We start from the raw sequence: 17097 nt of genomic DNA, 5'->3' as shown, positions 1-17097 counted from the left end.
ACAAACAGAAGCAGAGGAAGAAGCATTCAAATCAGCGAAGAAGAAACTGGTAAAAAAGGATATTGTGAAATACTTCTCAGAGGAAAACGAACGTTATTCAGACAGTCAAAGATTATAAAATATCAGGATTCCGACAAGATAATTTCATTCAAAAGCACTAATAATCTTTGTAGCTTATGATAGAACTTTTAATTCTATTCATATTAAAACTTTTACTCTAGGCAAATGAATGTAACTCTTATTTATTTGCATACCTGCCAACCTCTAAAGATAAAAATTCAGAAGAACACGAAGAATTAATATCATGCTTTGCTATTAAAAAAATAACAATTTATACAAATAGAAAAAAGAAAATTGTACTTACATTAGTAAATCTCAATTAAGTAGTAACTAAAATATTTATTAGGAAACATAAAACAAGAACTTAATGTTACACAAAAAAATTATTGCAATGAATTTAGAGTGCATTTTTTGGCTTTAGCCAAAAATTCTTTGGAAAATTTCCTGTCATAACAATTAGTTTCCTCATAACATTTAGCAATTAAAATGTTTTCTAGAGTTTTTGGTGAAATTGAAGAACGAAAAATAGTTTTGTTTCTCTTCACAACACTGAAGACTCTCTCGCACTCAGCATTACTGTGTGGATTACGAGAATAGCACATAAAACTCTTGCTAGTCTATCATATTTTGGTGTCCTATCAGCTCTTTTTAAGGTACCAACAAGGACATCAAGTCTATCTTCTCCAGAACTGGCAGTCTTCAAACTGTGCAGCAGAAAATTGGTTCTGTAGTTCATCTAAAGCATCATTATGGCATTCATTTTCTTTAATTGTTAACAAAAATGGAAATTTATCAATAAAAAAACGAATCTCTTCAACAGATGAATTTTCAATTTGTTTCAAATTTGCCACTTCAGCATTTAAAAGAACTTCATTTTGCAAAGGAAACTTCCTTACAATGTAATCACAGGCTGGGGAAAAGTACTTTCTAACACATTGAAAAAATTCTTTTTTCTCATGATCTTTCAAAGAATTTACAAGTTCCCTGGTTTGATTTCCAATTATAAGATCATTGTCATCCTTTTGATTTGCCAAACTATTATAGGCAACACGAATCAACACACTGTTTTTCACTACGGATGGTTTTACAAACTTAGTATAAAGTTCTTTCAAAAGATCATTAGGAATTTCGGAAGCACTTCCACAAAGGATCCGGTAAATGTAAACATCGCCAAAAATGGCGATAAAGGTTCGAAGCTGGTAACCCGGCGAATTGGTTTGTGGGAGGTAGCAACCTGGTTCGCTCTTAGAGAATATTTCTGGTCTGTTTGGGGCTCCGTTTTGCCGCTGGCTAGAGATGCGTGACAACCGCGTGAGGTGGTGAAAATCGGCGAGGGGTGAATATAGCACGGCTTTTTAGAATAGTATGGCTGTGTTCTTACGTAATTTTTAAAAGACTTTTAAACACTCAGAGCCACAGGACTCCTAAAATATTATGATTAACGTAGGCCGCAAAAATATATGTTTTAAATAATTTAAATTTTTATTACTGTTATTTTTACCTAAAATAATAAGAATTTAATCCGTTTTCATGCTTTATATTTTTAATGCATTTTTAAAAATTACTTTTCAGAGGATGCTAGGTGTTTATATACAATAGATGATTAGAATAAAAAAAAAATATTATTGGTTCTCTGAGATGACAAAATACTTTTATGTATTCCCAGGGTCATCAAAGTTAGTAAACCACTGCTTTGAGTAATTAATCCAAGTTTGAATGAATCTTGAAAGATAACAAGGTGCATAATGTTTATTCTAGTTTTATTTACAATGCTACTTTAAAGGATTTGAATATTATTGAAGAAACTTGGCATTGTCAAATTTATTATAAAAAAGACAGTTGTTTCAAAATAAAATATTTTAAGCTATCAGCAAGTAAATTCAAAAAACAATTTTGAAAAATTACTTGTGTAAAATGAATGATTTAAATGTATTATTTAGTAATGAATCCATTAATCTGTTGAGTGTACAGCAGCACTAATTATTAAACATAATTTTGAGAATATCGACAAGCAAAGCACTTAATGAAAAAGACCCTTTTTACTAAAAATATTAGTATTCTATATGAATGAGAGAATATATGTAATGAATACCATGGCCAAATACCTATACAGTCAAAAAGTCGTTAATTCGGACACCCATAATCTGGACATCAAAGCTACAAACTTTCTGTGCATGCGTCGCGTTGACGCGTGCGCGTAAGACCTTTACCGCTGCGAATTTGCGTGTGCGCAAAATACGTTTACGAATGCGCGTTTGATGTATAACGGACGGGATAAGCTAAGCTAAAATTATCTAATTATCTATTTCAGTTAATGTTGCAGATTGCGTTGTTCCTTAATCTTCGAATTGGATCCGGATTATTATTTTTTGCAGACTGTTAGAGCAGTTTTGTAAAAGTAAGCTTGAACTTTCGATTATGTCAAATAGAATTTCCGATATATATTTACTAATATGTAAAGGATATACAAAGCGAAAGTATCTTTCGGAGTCCATTAAACAAAAAGTGGAATTGCTGCAAAAAATGGATAAAGGCATATCCTTTGTTTATCTTTAACGCCGCGGCAGCGTGCAATGAATTGGAAGTTGATCTGTCAGCACTATCCTTATCTTAAGGGCAGATGTTTTTATTTTATTTGGCTTATAATTGCTTACTCAATGTAGTATTTCATCTCGATGTACTCCGTCTTTGATATGATTTAAATCAAATGCCTCGTCATTATAATTCGCTTCCGATAGCGAAGAAAGTAACAGAGGTTATTGAAAACGAAAAAAATTGATTGACAAATTAGTCGCTATTCTCGACACAGCAATTATAGGACTTGAACAGCGGAACTTTGTAACTAAACAAGAAATTATGTCTGTTTAATAGAATTAAAGAGAAAGTATTATCACATGAAACGAAGCAACTTACATTGAAGGAAATGTTTAATAAAGTAAACAAATAAATATTAAGCTTTTTCTTTTTGTAAATTTTGATACCCTTTAGATCATAATTGTTCCTTATTTCATAAATTACGGTTTCATATTTTTAATATTGTAATTTCTGCGTGCCATCTTACCAGATTTAAACTGATGATCTATAATCGGGAATCGCCGAAGTCCCGACGAGTCCGGATTAACGACTTTTGACTGTATAAAGAAAGAAAAAAAAAAATAGTATTCTCTACCTCCAAACTTGCAAAAGTAATCCTGCTATGCAACACATAGTTAATTTCTGATTACATGATATTGCAAGCATTTTCTTCAGATTTTTTCTACAACTGATATTGAATACTGGTAGTTTGATCTGGTTTCATAGCGTGGTTAAAGGGCTGGTTGCATGGTTGATTTTTCTAGTTTTACTCATATGTAATGCAAATACAAGCCAGTTTCCCTTAGAAAGTTGTTCAAAACGGCATCTTTCTTCAGGTCCATAGCCGGTATTCTTTGCCATATTCGAATAACCTAAACTTTCCTCCAGATTCTACATTGACATGATGTATCTGTTGTGAGCAGGACAATGATCATTCCACCTCTATCCATATAGCAGGAGTGTATTTAAAACATGCCAGAATCATGGAATTCATAACAAAATTTATCATGTTTTAATCTTGAAAACTTTATAAATTTTCCCGATTTTCTTACGTCATGGGTTTCACTAACAAGATATTCATACTTTTGCTCAAGTTCACAAGCAGTTGAGCAATACAATTACTGAATACTGGTAGTTTGAATTTTCAGTATTCCAGTATCTTGGACCATCACACTGTCATGCCCCCTAAAGTTATTACTGCTTGGCATAATAACAATATCACTTGACCATGTTACCAACTTTGTCAAAACTAATATATCAGCTGCAGTCTCTCCAAAGACTCTCACTATAACAGAGATTTAAAAATATCTTTCTTAGAATACAAATAGGTTTGTCAATGTCTGGCAACAATTCATGAACTTTTCACGCAAAGCATTTACGACTCATTTCAGATACAACATTTTGAGAAGTATTTCATCTGCCTTTTTCATACGTATGGCTGCATCATTCAGAAGAAAATGATGATGTCATGTTTAATTTCATCAGGGTTTTTCCCACATCTGTTATAAGGAGAAATTATTTCAATGATATCCTGGAACTGGAATTATCCTAGGAAACATATTAATTTGCCAACAGCATTGGTTATTTCATAAATGGAAATGAGAATATTGCTTTCTCATATTCTAAATTGCACTAATGTATATACCACTGAATTAGGTCCATTTTAAGATAAATTTGTGGAACATCATTTCTTATAAGTTTCCAAACATCTTTTCAGAGGTGGACTTTCTTACAAGATTCAGATAATGAAGATATTGTAATATTTTGTTATTTAACAAATAAATATACATTTATTATTGAAGTGGCAATGCCATATTTGTATGATGTAACCATTGCTCAGAAATTGTTTAAAATGAGAATTCTGAAGTTTTACCAGCTAGTAGTTGTACGAAAATTTTGCCACTAAAGAATTTTATTCAAATTATCTATCTCCCTAAACTAAAAATAAAATTTATGTTTTATTAAAATCATCTGTTATTTTGTCAATTACTGCAAAATATTTAGTGATCATCAGTCTGAATCAAAAAAAGAGTGCGACTCTACACAAGACATTCCCTGTGATCAAACTGACTATTTTGAAGGAAAAGGTAAAACAACAAAATGGAAGAAAGAACACTTTTGAATTCAAAGATTCCCATAACGTCATAAAAAATTGCCTGGCAGTACACATATATCTAAAGATGTGGCTTCACCCATCGATGCATGGAAGCTAATATTGATGACACAATGATTGAAATGATTGTAGGATGATCTAATATTTATGTAAAAAATATTTCGGGAAATTTTAAAAGAGATGCAAAACCTATGGAGAAAGAAGAGTTTCTTGCTTTTTTAGGACTCATATGTAGGTGGATTGCACAAATCCTCCCGTGTAAACGTTAGAGAATTATGGGCGACTGATGGAACAAGATTGGATATTTTTCATAAAACAAATAAACTATATATTTTCTTTTCATTCTTTGTGCCTTACGATTTGATAATGTCGGAACGCGGGATGACATAAGAAAGAGTGATAAATTAGCTCCAATAAGAGATTTGTTTGAAAATTTCGTCGAGATTGTCAGAAATTATATAATATAGGGAAGTACATGACTTTGGATGAAAAGCTAGAACCTTTTCCAAGACGATGCTCCTTTTGGCAGTATATGCCTAAGAAACCTGCAAGATATGGTATAAAGATGTTTACTGTTGCTGATTTTAGAACCTTCTATACTTTGAACATGGGAAAAATATGCAAGGATAAGATTATCCCACCTGAATTTGTGTCGAATAAGAATAGAGAACAGCATTCAACTCTCTTGGGGTTTCAAAAGGATATAATGCTACTTTCTTATATGGCTGAAAAGAACAAATGTGTTAACCTTTTGTCAACTATGCAAAATAATGACCATATTGATGAAAGCACGTTAGATTTAAAGAAATCTCTTGATTTCTTCAATTATTAATTATCTAATTGAATTGCTAATAATATATTATTAATTATTAACAATTCAATTAGTTAATTACGTTTTATAAAATGACAAAAGGAGCAGTTGATAATAGTCGATGAAATGGGTGGCACTTATTCTGTGACCAGAATATCAAACTGATAGGCATATTATTTTTGCTAAATATTGCCGACATAAATTCAAGGATCTTGCTTTTATCTACTAAAACTCCACCAGAGAAGTTCAGGAATAGGAGGCACTTCTGATTTGGCCTTTGCACTTTTATATCCTCATTTGAAATCATAACAGAAACAGTAGGAATACAATGAAGATTCTCAAACAAAGAAAAGAAAATTATGTTACCTGATATGTTACATGTGCTCAAGGAAAAAAAAGACAGAAAATCAAAAACTGTATGTGTGAAGTGTAAAAAAAAAAAAAAAAAAAAAAAAAAAAAAAAAAATGTCAAGAACACTGTGAAATGGAAGCTTCATGTATGAACTACAAAATATCTAATTCTTGAGTCTAATTGATTTGAAAATTAATTATATAACTGATTGTCCATGTAATAATTCTGCATAATTTGGATTATAATTGCATTAAAAAAAAATCTCATAGAAATCAATGATTCCTAGTCATCTGAAGAAAATGTAAGTACATTTATTTGTTATTAATTTTAAAATTAACATTAAGTTATTTTATATAATAAATGTTGCAATTAATACAGAATGCATTATGGTAATGAATTGTAATAATATGTTTCATTTAGATGTCATTTAATTGCTATGCACGTTCTCGTAGTAAATAATACAGTGTGCGTCCTCCCGGGTTAACTACACACCGCTAAATGTCATTATCAACCTATTTATTTTAGTTCTATATGCTAAATATCTTATAACTTGACTTGTACACCGCTAAAATCATGCCTTCCATATGATAAATATCTTGCAACATAACTTTACCAAAGAATGTCTAACAATACATATTTTTTGACTATACACCGGTAAAATCATGGCGAATTAGCCATTGGTGACCTTGGCGAATAAATACGCATCGGCGCCAACGGATCCGCTGCGGAAGAAAACCCAGAATTTGGATAAGCAGGAGAGATTTTGGCGAAGCTGATTTTAGAAGGGTATTTACAATTTCAAAAATCTTAGTGGTACTTAACACAAAACTACAATATGCTTTGTTCAAATCTGAAGAAAGAAGATAGAAAATCCTTTCCTCCCGGCTAATAGAAGACTGTTTCTTCTTCCCTTCAACTTCTTTAACAAAGTTGACCTTTGATGAGTCTTCTAAGCATTTTCTTTTTAAAGGGTTTGATTCTGTGTGTTGGCTTTTCCCTTTTAAAGCATTTTGATTAGAAGCAAAGTTGGTTTTCGGAATCTTATATGCTGACAAATTTGATGGGATCTGTGGTTTCGTTTTGGTCTCTTTGTGGAAATATTTTAGCAATGCATCCCACTGTTCAATAAACCTTCCTAGCACTCTGCCTAAGGATAACCATCTCGTGCATACATGTTTCAGAATTTTTCTCGTTTCACCAGAGCACAGTTCTTGGAAATTCTTTAGGTTTTCTTTCCTTTTTACACTTTTTTCCAGATAGAAAAACACATCAATCACACTGGTCAATATTTAATGATAAAGCAGCTGCAGCTTTTTCTGCTGCCAAATTAATCAGATGGCATGGGCATCCAATAACAATTAATTCATTTTGTTCTTTTTTGAGGAAAGAGGCTACACACTTTTTGTCACCCATTATGCCATGAGCATTATATGCACCAAATGAAATGCAGTTTGATATTGGAATGTTAAGTTGTTTCAACTCATTAATTACCAAGGAGGCAATATTTTACCCCGTAGTATTTCCATTTAACAATGGAAGACGCAAAAGATGAGTTTTCATTTCATTAGAAACATCACAGAAATATGTGACAACGATAGGGTAAAGCTTCCAATCGCTGTCGTTGCTGTCATCGATTGACACCGAAAATGCTGAATTCTGGGGTTCAGCTATTGTTTTACTTTGTGCATCGCAAGCAATTTCGTTCACAATAGAAGATATTTTCGTGCAAGCACAAGCCTATTTCTGAGCAATCTTGGAGTCGGGAAACATCCGTCTGAAAAGTTGAACGGCATGATCGGCAGCGCTTAGCGGCACGTTGTGTTTGATGAGGAATGCAGTAAACAAACACTCTGCCAAAATGACATCGGCATCTGAATTTGAAAAAAAATCATCCACTTTTTTTTGACGTTGTCGAAGTCGAAGCATTAACTTCATGCTTTTTAGACTTAACATGCTTCACAATGTCGCTTCTTCCACCGTGACTTATTATAAAGTCACACACGCACACGTTGCAAAATGCATAGTTATTTCCTTTGAAGGATTCTTTAATTGTTGGAAATTCGGCTTTGTAGGCAGGCCGAAAATACTGAGAATACGGTTTTTTTGAACTCATTTCGTAACAACGACGTATTAAGAAAATTCGTAGCACGTGCAAACAAACAGAATGCGACAATCCACACTTGCTGAGTAATTCCCTTGCTGCTGAAGCGAACGCGGAAAAAATAATCTGGCGCCCACACACACACACACAAAAAAAAAAAAAAAAAAAAGTGGGAGAAACAAGTTTAGCGCATTGGATTGGCTGGTTAAGCGGAGAGTTGGGAGAAACTGCAGGTTACTGGATTCGAAGTAGTCGGTAGTTGGTGGTAAAACACGATGCAATTGGCAAAAATCGCTGAATTAGTGAAAATTTTAAAATTTCAACAAAAATCACTAAAAACAATTGAAAAAGGAAAAAAATCGTAAAAAATTGATTATGGTCGTAAAATCGTAAAGACAAACGCATTTTCGTGTTGCTGAATTGAGGAAAAATTCTAAAATTTCGACAAAAATCACTAAAAACACTTGAAAAAGGAAAAAAATCGTAAAAAATGGATTGCGATCCTAAAATCGTAAAGACAAACGCATTTTCGTAAAAGTTGGTAGGTATGTATTTGTAAAAATTAGTCACTTGCAATTTCAATATTCAGTCTATGTAATTATTGTATTTGTTCTAATAAAACAAACATTTCCATCAACCTAGGAATACATTATTAAGCAATTCTTGGGTATTCTGGTAATCATACATAATTTCAAAATATTAATCTTTTCCCTTCCCTTATTATGTAATAAATTAAGTCTAAAACAAAAATCACAGAATAAAATATCTAGAATTCATTTATTTGCAATAAAATGAATGATCATTCTTAAATAATGTCCAATTAAAATGTTTTAAAATGAGTTAGCAGACAATACTTTTACAAAACATGCAACCAAGGAATAAATAATCTGCTAAAAATATAGCATTCATGATAATTTTCACAAGGGCGAAAGTTTCTTTTTATAAACTAAAAAAAAAAAAAAAAAAAAAAAAAAAAAGAGTAAATATTTAACATTTTCTTTTTGAAAACTCAGTATATATATTTAAGAGTTAATGAAATGTATATGTTACTGTGAAAGACCGAAATTGGAGAATATCAACTTTCTCCGGAGAATGTTAACATTCACCAAATAGGTTGGTGAAAGATCGAATATTGCACTACATTCTTGTATATTCGGACCCTCACCGGTGTATGTCGACAATCACAGATATGCTCTGGTGTAAGTCGAAAAGAGAGGTCATAAAGTGCCATAATAGTTTAAGTTGTTGCAATAAATAAGATTTGAATCACATAATTTAGTAAGTTTTTTTATCACTGTTATTTTATTTTCTCATTTAGAACGTACTGTATAATTAAGTAAGTTTTTAAACTTCTATTATTTTCCTTTCTCATTTTGAATGTATTGTGTGTTTTAGGTTCTCATGTTCTTATTTCAAGACTCAAGTGCGTTTATTCGTGACCGAATCCCGGAGAAGAAAATATAATATTGTTATATGTTCAACATTCACCATTAGTACATGGTGAATGTCGACATTGACCGGTGTAAATCAGAAATAAGAGTATTTGAAAATATTTCGGACATACACCAAGAGACTATGTGAATGTTGACATTCTCCAGATTTCGGTGTTTCACCGTAACATATATACAATATTTAAGAGTAGATTTAGTGAAAAATAATAAATATGTGAGTTACATATATAAAAGGTGGATAAAAATTTGATATTGTTACCATTCTTTTTTATGTAGAAGTTCAATGGTAAGCAGAAATTACACACATAAATTATGATTATCGCTATATTAAAAAAATCAATAGTAATTTCAATAAAAATAAATATTTTTGATGAAAATTGAGCCCCCCCCCAAGAATACACAAACACAGTTTACATATATAATACTGGATCAAAAATAGAGTGAAAAACACAGAATAGAAAGCATATTAAAAGTAATTTGTATTTGTATATCACATGATTAAAAAATACCATAAAGAATGGTAAAATTCCTAATTTTAAGCATTATATTTAATGACCATATCCAACAAAGGAAAACAGGCACCGTTGGTGTTATATTCCTAATCCTTCGTCAATTGTTATATTTCCAGCAGTCACATCTTATTTTTATCAATAAATTAAGCAAGGTAGCTAATAATACAATGAAATCACTATCCACTGCAACTTAAACAGGCTTCTTTATTCTGTAAAGAGCAAACCATATCAGCCATTTGTTTTTCTTTGATACCATTAATAGATGGTGAATTTCCTTCTCTTAATGCTTTTTTATCAACTGTAAATTGAATAGCATTAACAGCTGGTTTGGTCCGAAGATAATACATTCCAGTCTTCAAACCCTGCGAAAAATAGAGTAAATTAATTATTTTACATCAGACTGTTTTTAAATGAAATATAAACAAAGCTCATAAGAGTGAGCTGCGATACTTTTAAAAGTAAAAATATACTTAAAAGTAATCATTCTATTATAAAGAAAAGACTCCTTTTCTCGCATATCATTAAACAATGAATTTGATGCCAGTTTTCAATAATTCATTTATATAAATCTGAAGGTAAAGTAATGAGCAAAGAATGGAAGGGATCACTTTTTATTTACAGACGACTACTAATATTACAACTGTTAAATTAAGTTTTGAGGCCTTCCAGGTGGAAACATTTATTAATGCTGAACCATTTTAGGAAGGTTTTAATGTAGCATCATGCTTATAAATCAAGAATGAAGCATTTAATAATGTAGTAACTGCTACTGCATTCCAGAACTGATTTAGAAAGCTTCCAGAGATTTTGGAAAAATTTTGAACTGGCGCTATAGAAAATTTGATAATCCTTTGAAGCACGGTGATTATATATGTATATTAGATTCAGAAAACAGAAAAATAATTCCTACACAGCTGCAAGGAATTGATTTTTAAAGAAATTTTTTAAAAAAATCATTAAAAAGATTATTCCAGCCTAGGAAAAATTATTTAGGGTGTTAATATAGCCTCATGTTAATTGGTAGCGAAGTGTTATCATAATAAATCTGAAAAGACGCTTAAAATCATATTCTGCTTTCTGTAACCTTAACGTCTTTACTTAAAAAAAAAAAAAAAAAAAAAAAAAAATCCAAAATGAACTTGTTAAAAGAAGAAAATTATGCTTACTTATGCTATTATTTTCAGATATGTTGATGAAATCTTAGCAATTCAAAACTTTACAAGATTAACCAACAAAAAAATATTAACTACGTTCTTGCTGTTGGTGACTGCAATAAAATCAAAATTCATACCACAGTTGGCCATGGTGGAAGAACCTGTATAATTAAGGAACTGAATATCAAGTACAAGAATGCAACAGTAGAATCTAACATGACGTATTTCAGACTATGTGAACTATGTCAGGAAGGGGGAAACTGTGGAAAAGGGGATTGTAATCAAACCAATTGTGCATAGTGAAATGAATTCTTGATAACAGGTCGACCTAATAGATATGCAGTTCAATCCTGATCATGATATGAAATTCATTTTAGCGTATCAAGATCATCTTACGAAATTCATCCTACTCCAAAGTTTACACAGTAAAAGAGCTGATGAAAGAGCATATTCTACATTTTGAAATGCTTTATTTTACTTTTTTTTTTTTCGCATGCAAACTGGCATAGGGAATGGTTTCATGCAACTGTTTATAACTTGCTCTCGTGGTTTAAAAATCACATAGTATAACATTGATCTGGCAATCATAATTAAAACGGGAAATTAAATTACTTTTGTCCATCCTCCTGATGACAGCAAAAATCATTAAACTTGGCTGTTCTAATGATGTGGCCATTTCATCTCGACTTCTTCATTTTTCCGTTAGTTCTAAAAATTGTTAACTTTTTCTATTATGTTTTTGTAATACATTGCAATTTTAGTATTTAATATAATTTAATCTCTCTCTCTCGCACACACGCATTACAGAAACTGGAAGAAGCTCATCCTAATAACTTGGCGTGGTAGATGAATGCAAAAACCAAGCATACATTTTTATTTAATATCAAATCAGCACTACAGTGCCTTACTCTTAAAGAATGCTTTACATAAGACTTTTTATACCAAAGCATGACTACATTATGAGAATGTTTAAGTGAATTAAATTTCAGATACATAACAGATTAATATTTGGATGCTGGGTTAAGATTTTATCGCATTCCAGGAATAATTGCACAATAGAGATAAAGAGACAGGTCACTATTCAGAATGAAGAAAGGAGTATGCTCAAATTTTGCTATTATTCCTTTATTATTAAAAAGGTACCTAGTTTATATTTCACACACATATATAGACTCTAAAGAATAATCATAATTGAAGTAGTAACAAAATACAAAAGAAGGAGACTAATCTACATTGTAGCTGCAAGATCATAATAAATTGATAATGAAGTTCAAGGATGGAATGTAAATTAAATATAAATTTAGTTCCAAAAAAAGTGGTTAAAAGTATCAAAACAGTTCAGAGGAATGAAACATATATTCGGAACTTGTTAATCTTCTTGGTTTTAAGGCTTCAAAACACTTTTCCCGTTACAAGTTCCAGGGTTCATAGCCACATTTTAGTTAAAAAAATAAGCACCTGTCTAATTACATATACACAACTGCATAACCTTACAAGAAAAATTAGACTTGTAATTTAAAATATGAGAAATTCAATATTTATTATGAGAGAATGAGAATTACTCAACCATGGAAAACAATTAATTATTTTTTTTAAATTTTAAATAACAGTTCAGTCTACAGAACTAGTTTACAATGAACTAGTTTATGCAGAACTAAATTATATTACAAGATTTAGTGATGGAATTTAAGTTCAAAATAGAGAAAATAAATAATAATAAGCCATATTTTTTATATTAGCTTGGCACCTAAAAATAAATACAATTTATTTTTCCAATCCTATTAATATTTAAATAAAAATTCTGAACATTTTCTAAATTTTCATTGTATAACAGTTTTCCCTCAACAGATATTGCAAGCAAAGTAATTTAAGTAAAAATAAGTAAAAAAAGAAACTTTTCTGAAATTAGAAGGCGGGATATTGCTTCATGCAGTCATTCTTTAAAAGTAAAAGCTTAACTAACCGGCATACTCGGAAATTGCTGAATATCTGAAAATTCTGGATAGTCGAGCGTAACTGGTAAAAGAGGAAGGGAGGGTAGATTGTAGCAGTTTTTTAGATTTTTCAGCTAAATAATGCTTTTGACATTTCGATATGTGAATTATATAAAAAATAGTCCAATGGAACTGAAAAATAACCCGCTTAGCAAGCACAGTAAAACTGCTTTATCTCTGCGAAATATGGCAAACATTATTGCTCAATATGTGAGCTTTAATTCTTCCGCACATGTTGTTACTCAATCAGAATCAACAGCTGCCAGTATTCGGACTGTCAGGCACCCATGTGGCATATTTATCATTGAGCAGGACACGTCGTTGCTCCGCGCAATATCCATACTACACTCATATTGATTAATAAAGAGATTTACCAATATGAGGTGTTTTCCATTCTAATTTTGAACAGGCTGCATTAAATTTTCGGAATAGAATCATTTTTTGCTTGGATTGGTGGACCACAGAACTTTTAGTCCTATTCAATCCAGGTTGGAAAGTGACCCCCCCCAAAAGTCTGTTGCTTGCTTTGCTGCGAACTGTAACGTTTTCAATATTCGAGATTTTGTGGAGAAAGGGAAGAAACACCCAACTTGCGTACTGTTTGATGCATTGGGCAGGGGAAGGGGGGGGGAATTTTTTTTTGACTATTCGATTACTTTCACTTTACTTATGCCATTCTGAATATTATTCCTTAGAAAACTAATCTGTGTTGAAACACACTCATTTTTGAAGTTTATCTATACTTCAGCAGTTACTGTAAATATATTATAAATATTCATACATATGCTTATAATATAAGCATATCGATCATAATAAATGCGAATATGAACTGACCACGTGGAACGAGAATGTAAATTATTAAAATCTTGATAGAAATTCAAACGTGTGTAGTATTGGGTGGGAGCAAAAGAATACAGTATTTACCGGAATTTCTACTGCTTTCGCAATTCTTTGACCAATAGAAGGACGTGCACCTGTCTGTATTTGCGCACAAAGGTTATGTTATGCAAAGAAAGGGGCGAAAAGCGATTTCTGAGGTTATGATTCACCACCTAATGATCCATATAAGGAAGAAAAGTTGTTTATTTAGTTTCAGCTTTGGTACAGGAAAAAACTTATAAGCACTTGTAAGGACCGCTACGGATCCTCAGTTCTTTTTGAAACAGTAAGAGGAGATTAATTTTTAGGGCAATTTTATTGCAATTTTTAATTTTACAATCTCATGTTCTGTTGTTTAGATTATTTTAAACACTTCCATTTTTATTTTGTACATTTCATTCGGGTTTACTTGATTTTTGTAACCATTTCCTGGATATAGAAATAGGTAGACTTTTATAATTTTTGGAGCTAAATTTATATTTAATTTGCGTTTTGACCTTTAATTTCATTATTAATATATATATATATATATATTGTGAGAATCAGAAGGCAAATTAAATTATGACCACAACAGTTCATATGCACTGATTAAATACGGTTTCAAAAATTTCACAGAAAAAAAACTTAATTGCATAAATTATTAGTTTTAGTGCCATGCTTAATTCCTATAAAGATGATGCTTTAAAAGTGGATTGAGAACTAAAAAATAAGTTATATGCTGTAATGTTGCGAGAAAAGACATTAGTCTACAAAACTAAAATCCTAAAACAGATTTGCATCAAAAGCTTTGTTGCTGATATAATTCCAAAGGAATAATTTATTATGAATATTTTCATACAAGCAAAACCTTATACACAATTTCTTATTATCACTTAATTATTAACTATTCTGACTGAAAGAAGCCCTACAAACAAAATGACGATCACCACTGAACTGAAATGTTCTAAGCCAATATAACTGCAATCCACTTGTGGCATTTTAAACAGTGGATGAATTGAATGAGCAAAGATGCAGAATTTTCTCAGCCTATATATTTTATGAATAGTGTTCTAGCAGATTACCATTTATTTAGATTCTTTTAAAATTATGTAAATAGAGGAAAATTACATAATTACCAGGAAGTGCAAATCTACTCATAAAATTCTTTGAAAGAGAAATACTGAATTTTCAGAAAAGGGGAATGAAAAAAGAAGATATAAATGGTAGAAATTACGTGAATCATCAAATCACAGCCTTCTTTTTAACGAAAGAAAACAATTTAGTAACAGAAAAAAATTTTAATGGCATAAACGTTCTTGTTTAATTTCAAACATTCTTTTTACCTCTCTAGTTTGACAGCACATATTACTTCAAGGTGTAATAGAATAAATCATACTTATATAAATGAACTTCACTTTAAGTAGTATGAGTGGCAGCAGTACATTAAGTCTAATATGTTTTACATACCTTAAACTTTTTGACGAAAATGTAATTAGGAGGCAGTCTAAAAAACGTGCTAAGCTCCTTTAAGCGCCATGAAGTTATATATTAAGATATATGATTTAAAATCATACTAGTTATACGATTCTTACATATCTTAGTCAATTTTAATTATCTACTGCCTTTTATATGGCATACAAGCATTTTGCCCTCTCCTTCCCCTAATCACACTCGTATTAATGCTCCGTATTGCTTGGATTAAATTCTGATGTGAAAATTAATGCATTAAATCTTGGACTCCTTTGACAGCAGAACTTGAATTGCTTGATAAAGTATTTAATTATTACAGTTTAAATCTACAAATTAAAAAGCCTTTACACTCAGCTAAGCGTTCAGAAAAACCAGCCAGTAAAATTACAGGCATCAATCAAGGGATAAAAGATTGTATAAATGAATACTTTTCTCCTCTTTACTATATGATTCATTAATTGAAGACATGGGATTAAAATTCATGAGTCTGATTCATTACTGACTTTTCAGCATTAAATTATTATCCAATTCCAGATGAGGCATTGAATTTAAAACTGAGATAATTCTCATTAAAGATGGTAATTATTTTTTAAGCAACAAATAAACATGTATCAGTTTACTTTAAAGTCTAATAAAAGAATGAAGAAAGAAAGAGGAATTCAGATTTTATTATCACATTCAATAGCACTGATATATTTAAAAGAAATAAAAGAAAGAAAGAAAGATTAGAATTTTAAAAATGAGAATGCTAAAAATATTAAAAACATATCTACTTTACTGAACTTAAAAATACTTGATTCCATACAGTAAATGAAAATAAATAATATAAGCTTCTTATTTTTTAATTGAAAAGTTTACAGAACAATTCATAAAAAGCACAGAAAAGATAAAGCTTTAGTATTAATACATATGGTCAAATAATAGCATAATTATAAGGTTTATATTGATATCTTTGCATATTAATTTTTCTTCCATAAAAATTATTTAAAATTCAAATGAAGGTTCTTTTTAGAATTTATTATATAATTTATATTATAAAATTATATAATTACATTGGCTATTTTTTTTCTTGAAGTATTACAACAAATTTGAAAGTTACTGAAATCAGAAGCAGTTAATGTAAAAAGTAGAAATGCTTTTTTTGCGCATTTCAGCAATTTTTTCTGAACCAAAGAATTACAGCTATGATAGACAAGTTAATGTGTATTACAGTAGAGAAAAGCAAAAGTAACACAATTTTTCTAAAATAAAACAAAAATGTTTTTATACCTAAATGACAGCAAAGAGAATTTTTAAGAAACACACAATTAATTTACAACTTACTAAGTGCCATCCATAAAAGTGCATGCTTGTTAATTTTCCATAATTTGGTTCAGCAATGTGAACATTTAGAGATTGACTTTGATCTATATAGGCCCCTCTATCAGCAGCCATTTTTAATATATTTTTCTGCGGTATCTCCCAAACTGTACGATATAATTTTTTGAGACCATCAGGAATGGCATTAATATTCTAGAGGAGAAAAATCACATACAGTATGAATGCATATAAAAAACTTAAAAAGCAAAATATGTGGGATAACAGGATTTGTATTCATTTTTGCACACTAAAATTAAGTACTTTCAAAGGACCATTAACTTAATTAAA

The 17097-nt window shown here is 30.7% G+C and overlaps 1 protein-coding gene across 5 annotated transcripts in view; it reads right to left on the bottom strand.

Annotated features, from left to right (window-relative positions):
- Positions 1 to 8962: 8962 nt before the first annotated feature.
- The window catches only part of RnrL (Ribonucleoside diphosphate reductase large subunit), a 219775-nt gene continuing 211640 nt past the window's right edge, over positions 8963 to 17097 (bottom strand). For all 5 annotated transcript variants that reach the window (XM_085810790.1, XM_085810792.1, XM_085810789.1 and 2 more), the window contains 2 exons: positions 16774 to 16962; positions 8963 to 10336 (listed from right to left, as the gene is read on the bottom strand). In XM_085810790.1, the coding sequence (XP_085666916.1) occupies positions 10151 to 10336; positions 16774 to 16962 (375 nt within the window). In that variant the 3' untranslated portion in view covers positions 8963 to 10150. The remainder of the gene's footprint in view (positions 10337 to 16773; positions 16963 to 17097) is intronic.

Source organism: Stegodyphus dumicola, chromosome 2, assembly GCF_044657685.1.
Source record: "Stegodyphus dumicola isolate Sdum_Otavi_A_Nest chromosome 2, ASM4465768v1".
Classification (NCBI taxonomy): domain Eukaryota; kingdom Metazoa; phylum Arthropoda; class Arachnida; order Araneae; family Eresidae; genus Stegodyphus; species Stegodyphus dumicola.
This window is presented reverse-complemented; position numbering and strand designations above follow the sequence as displayed.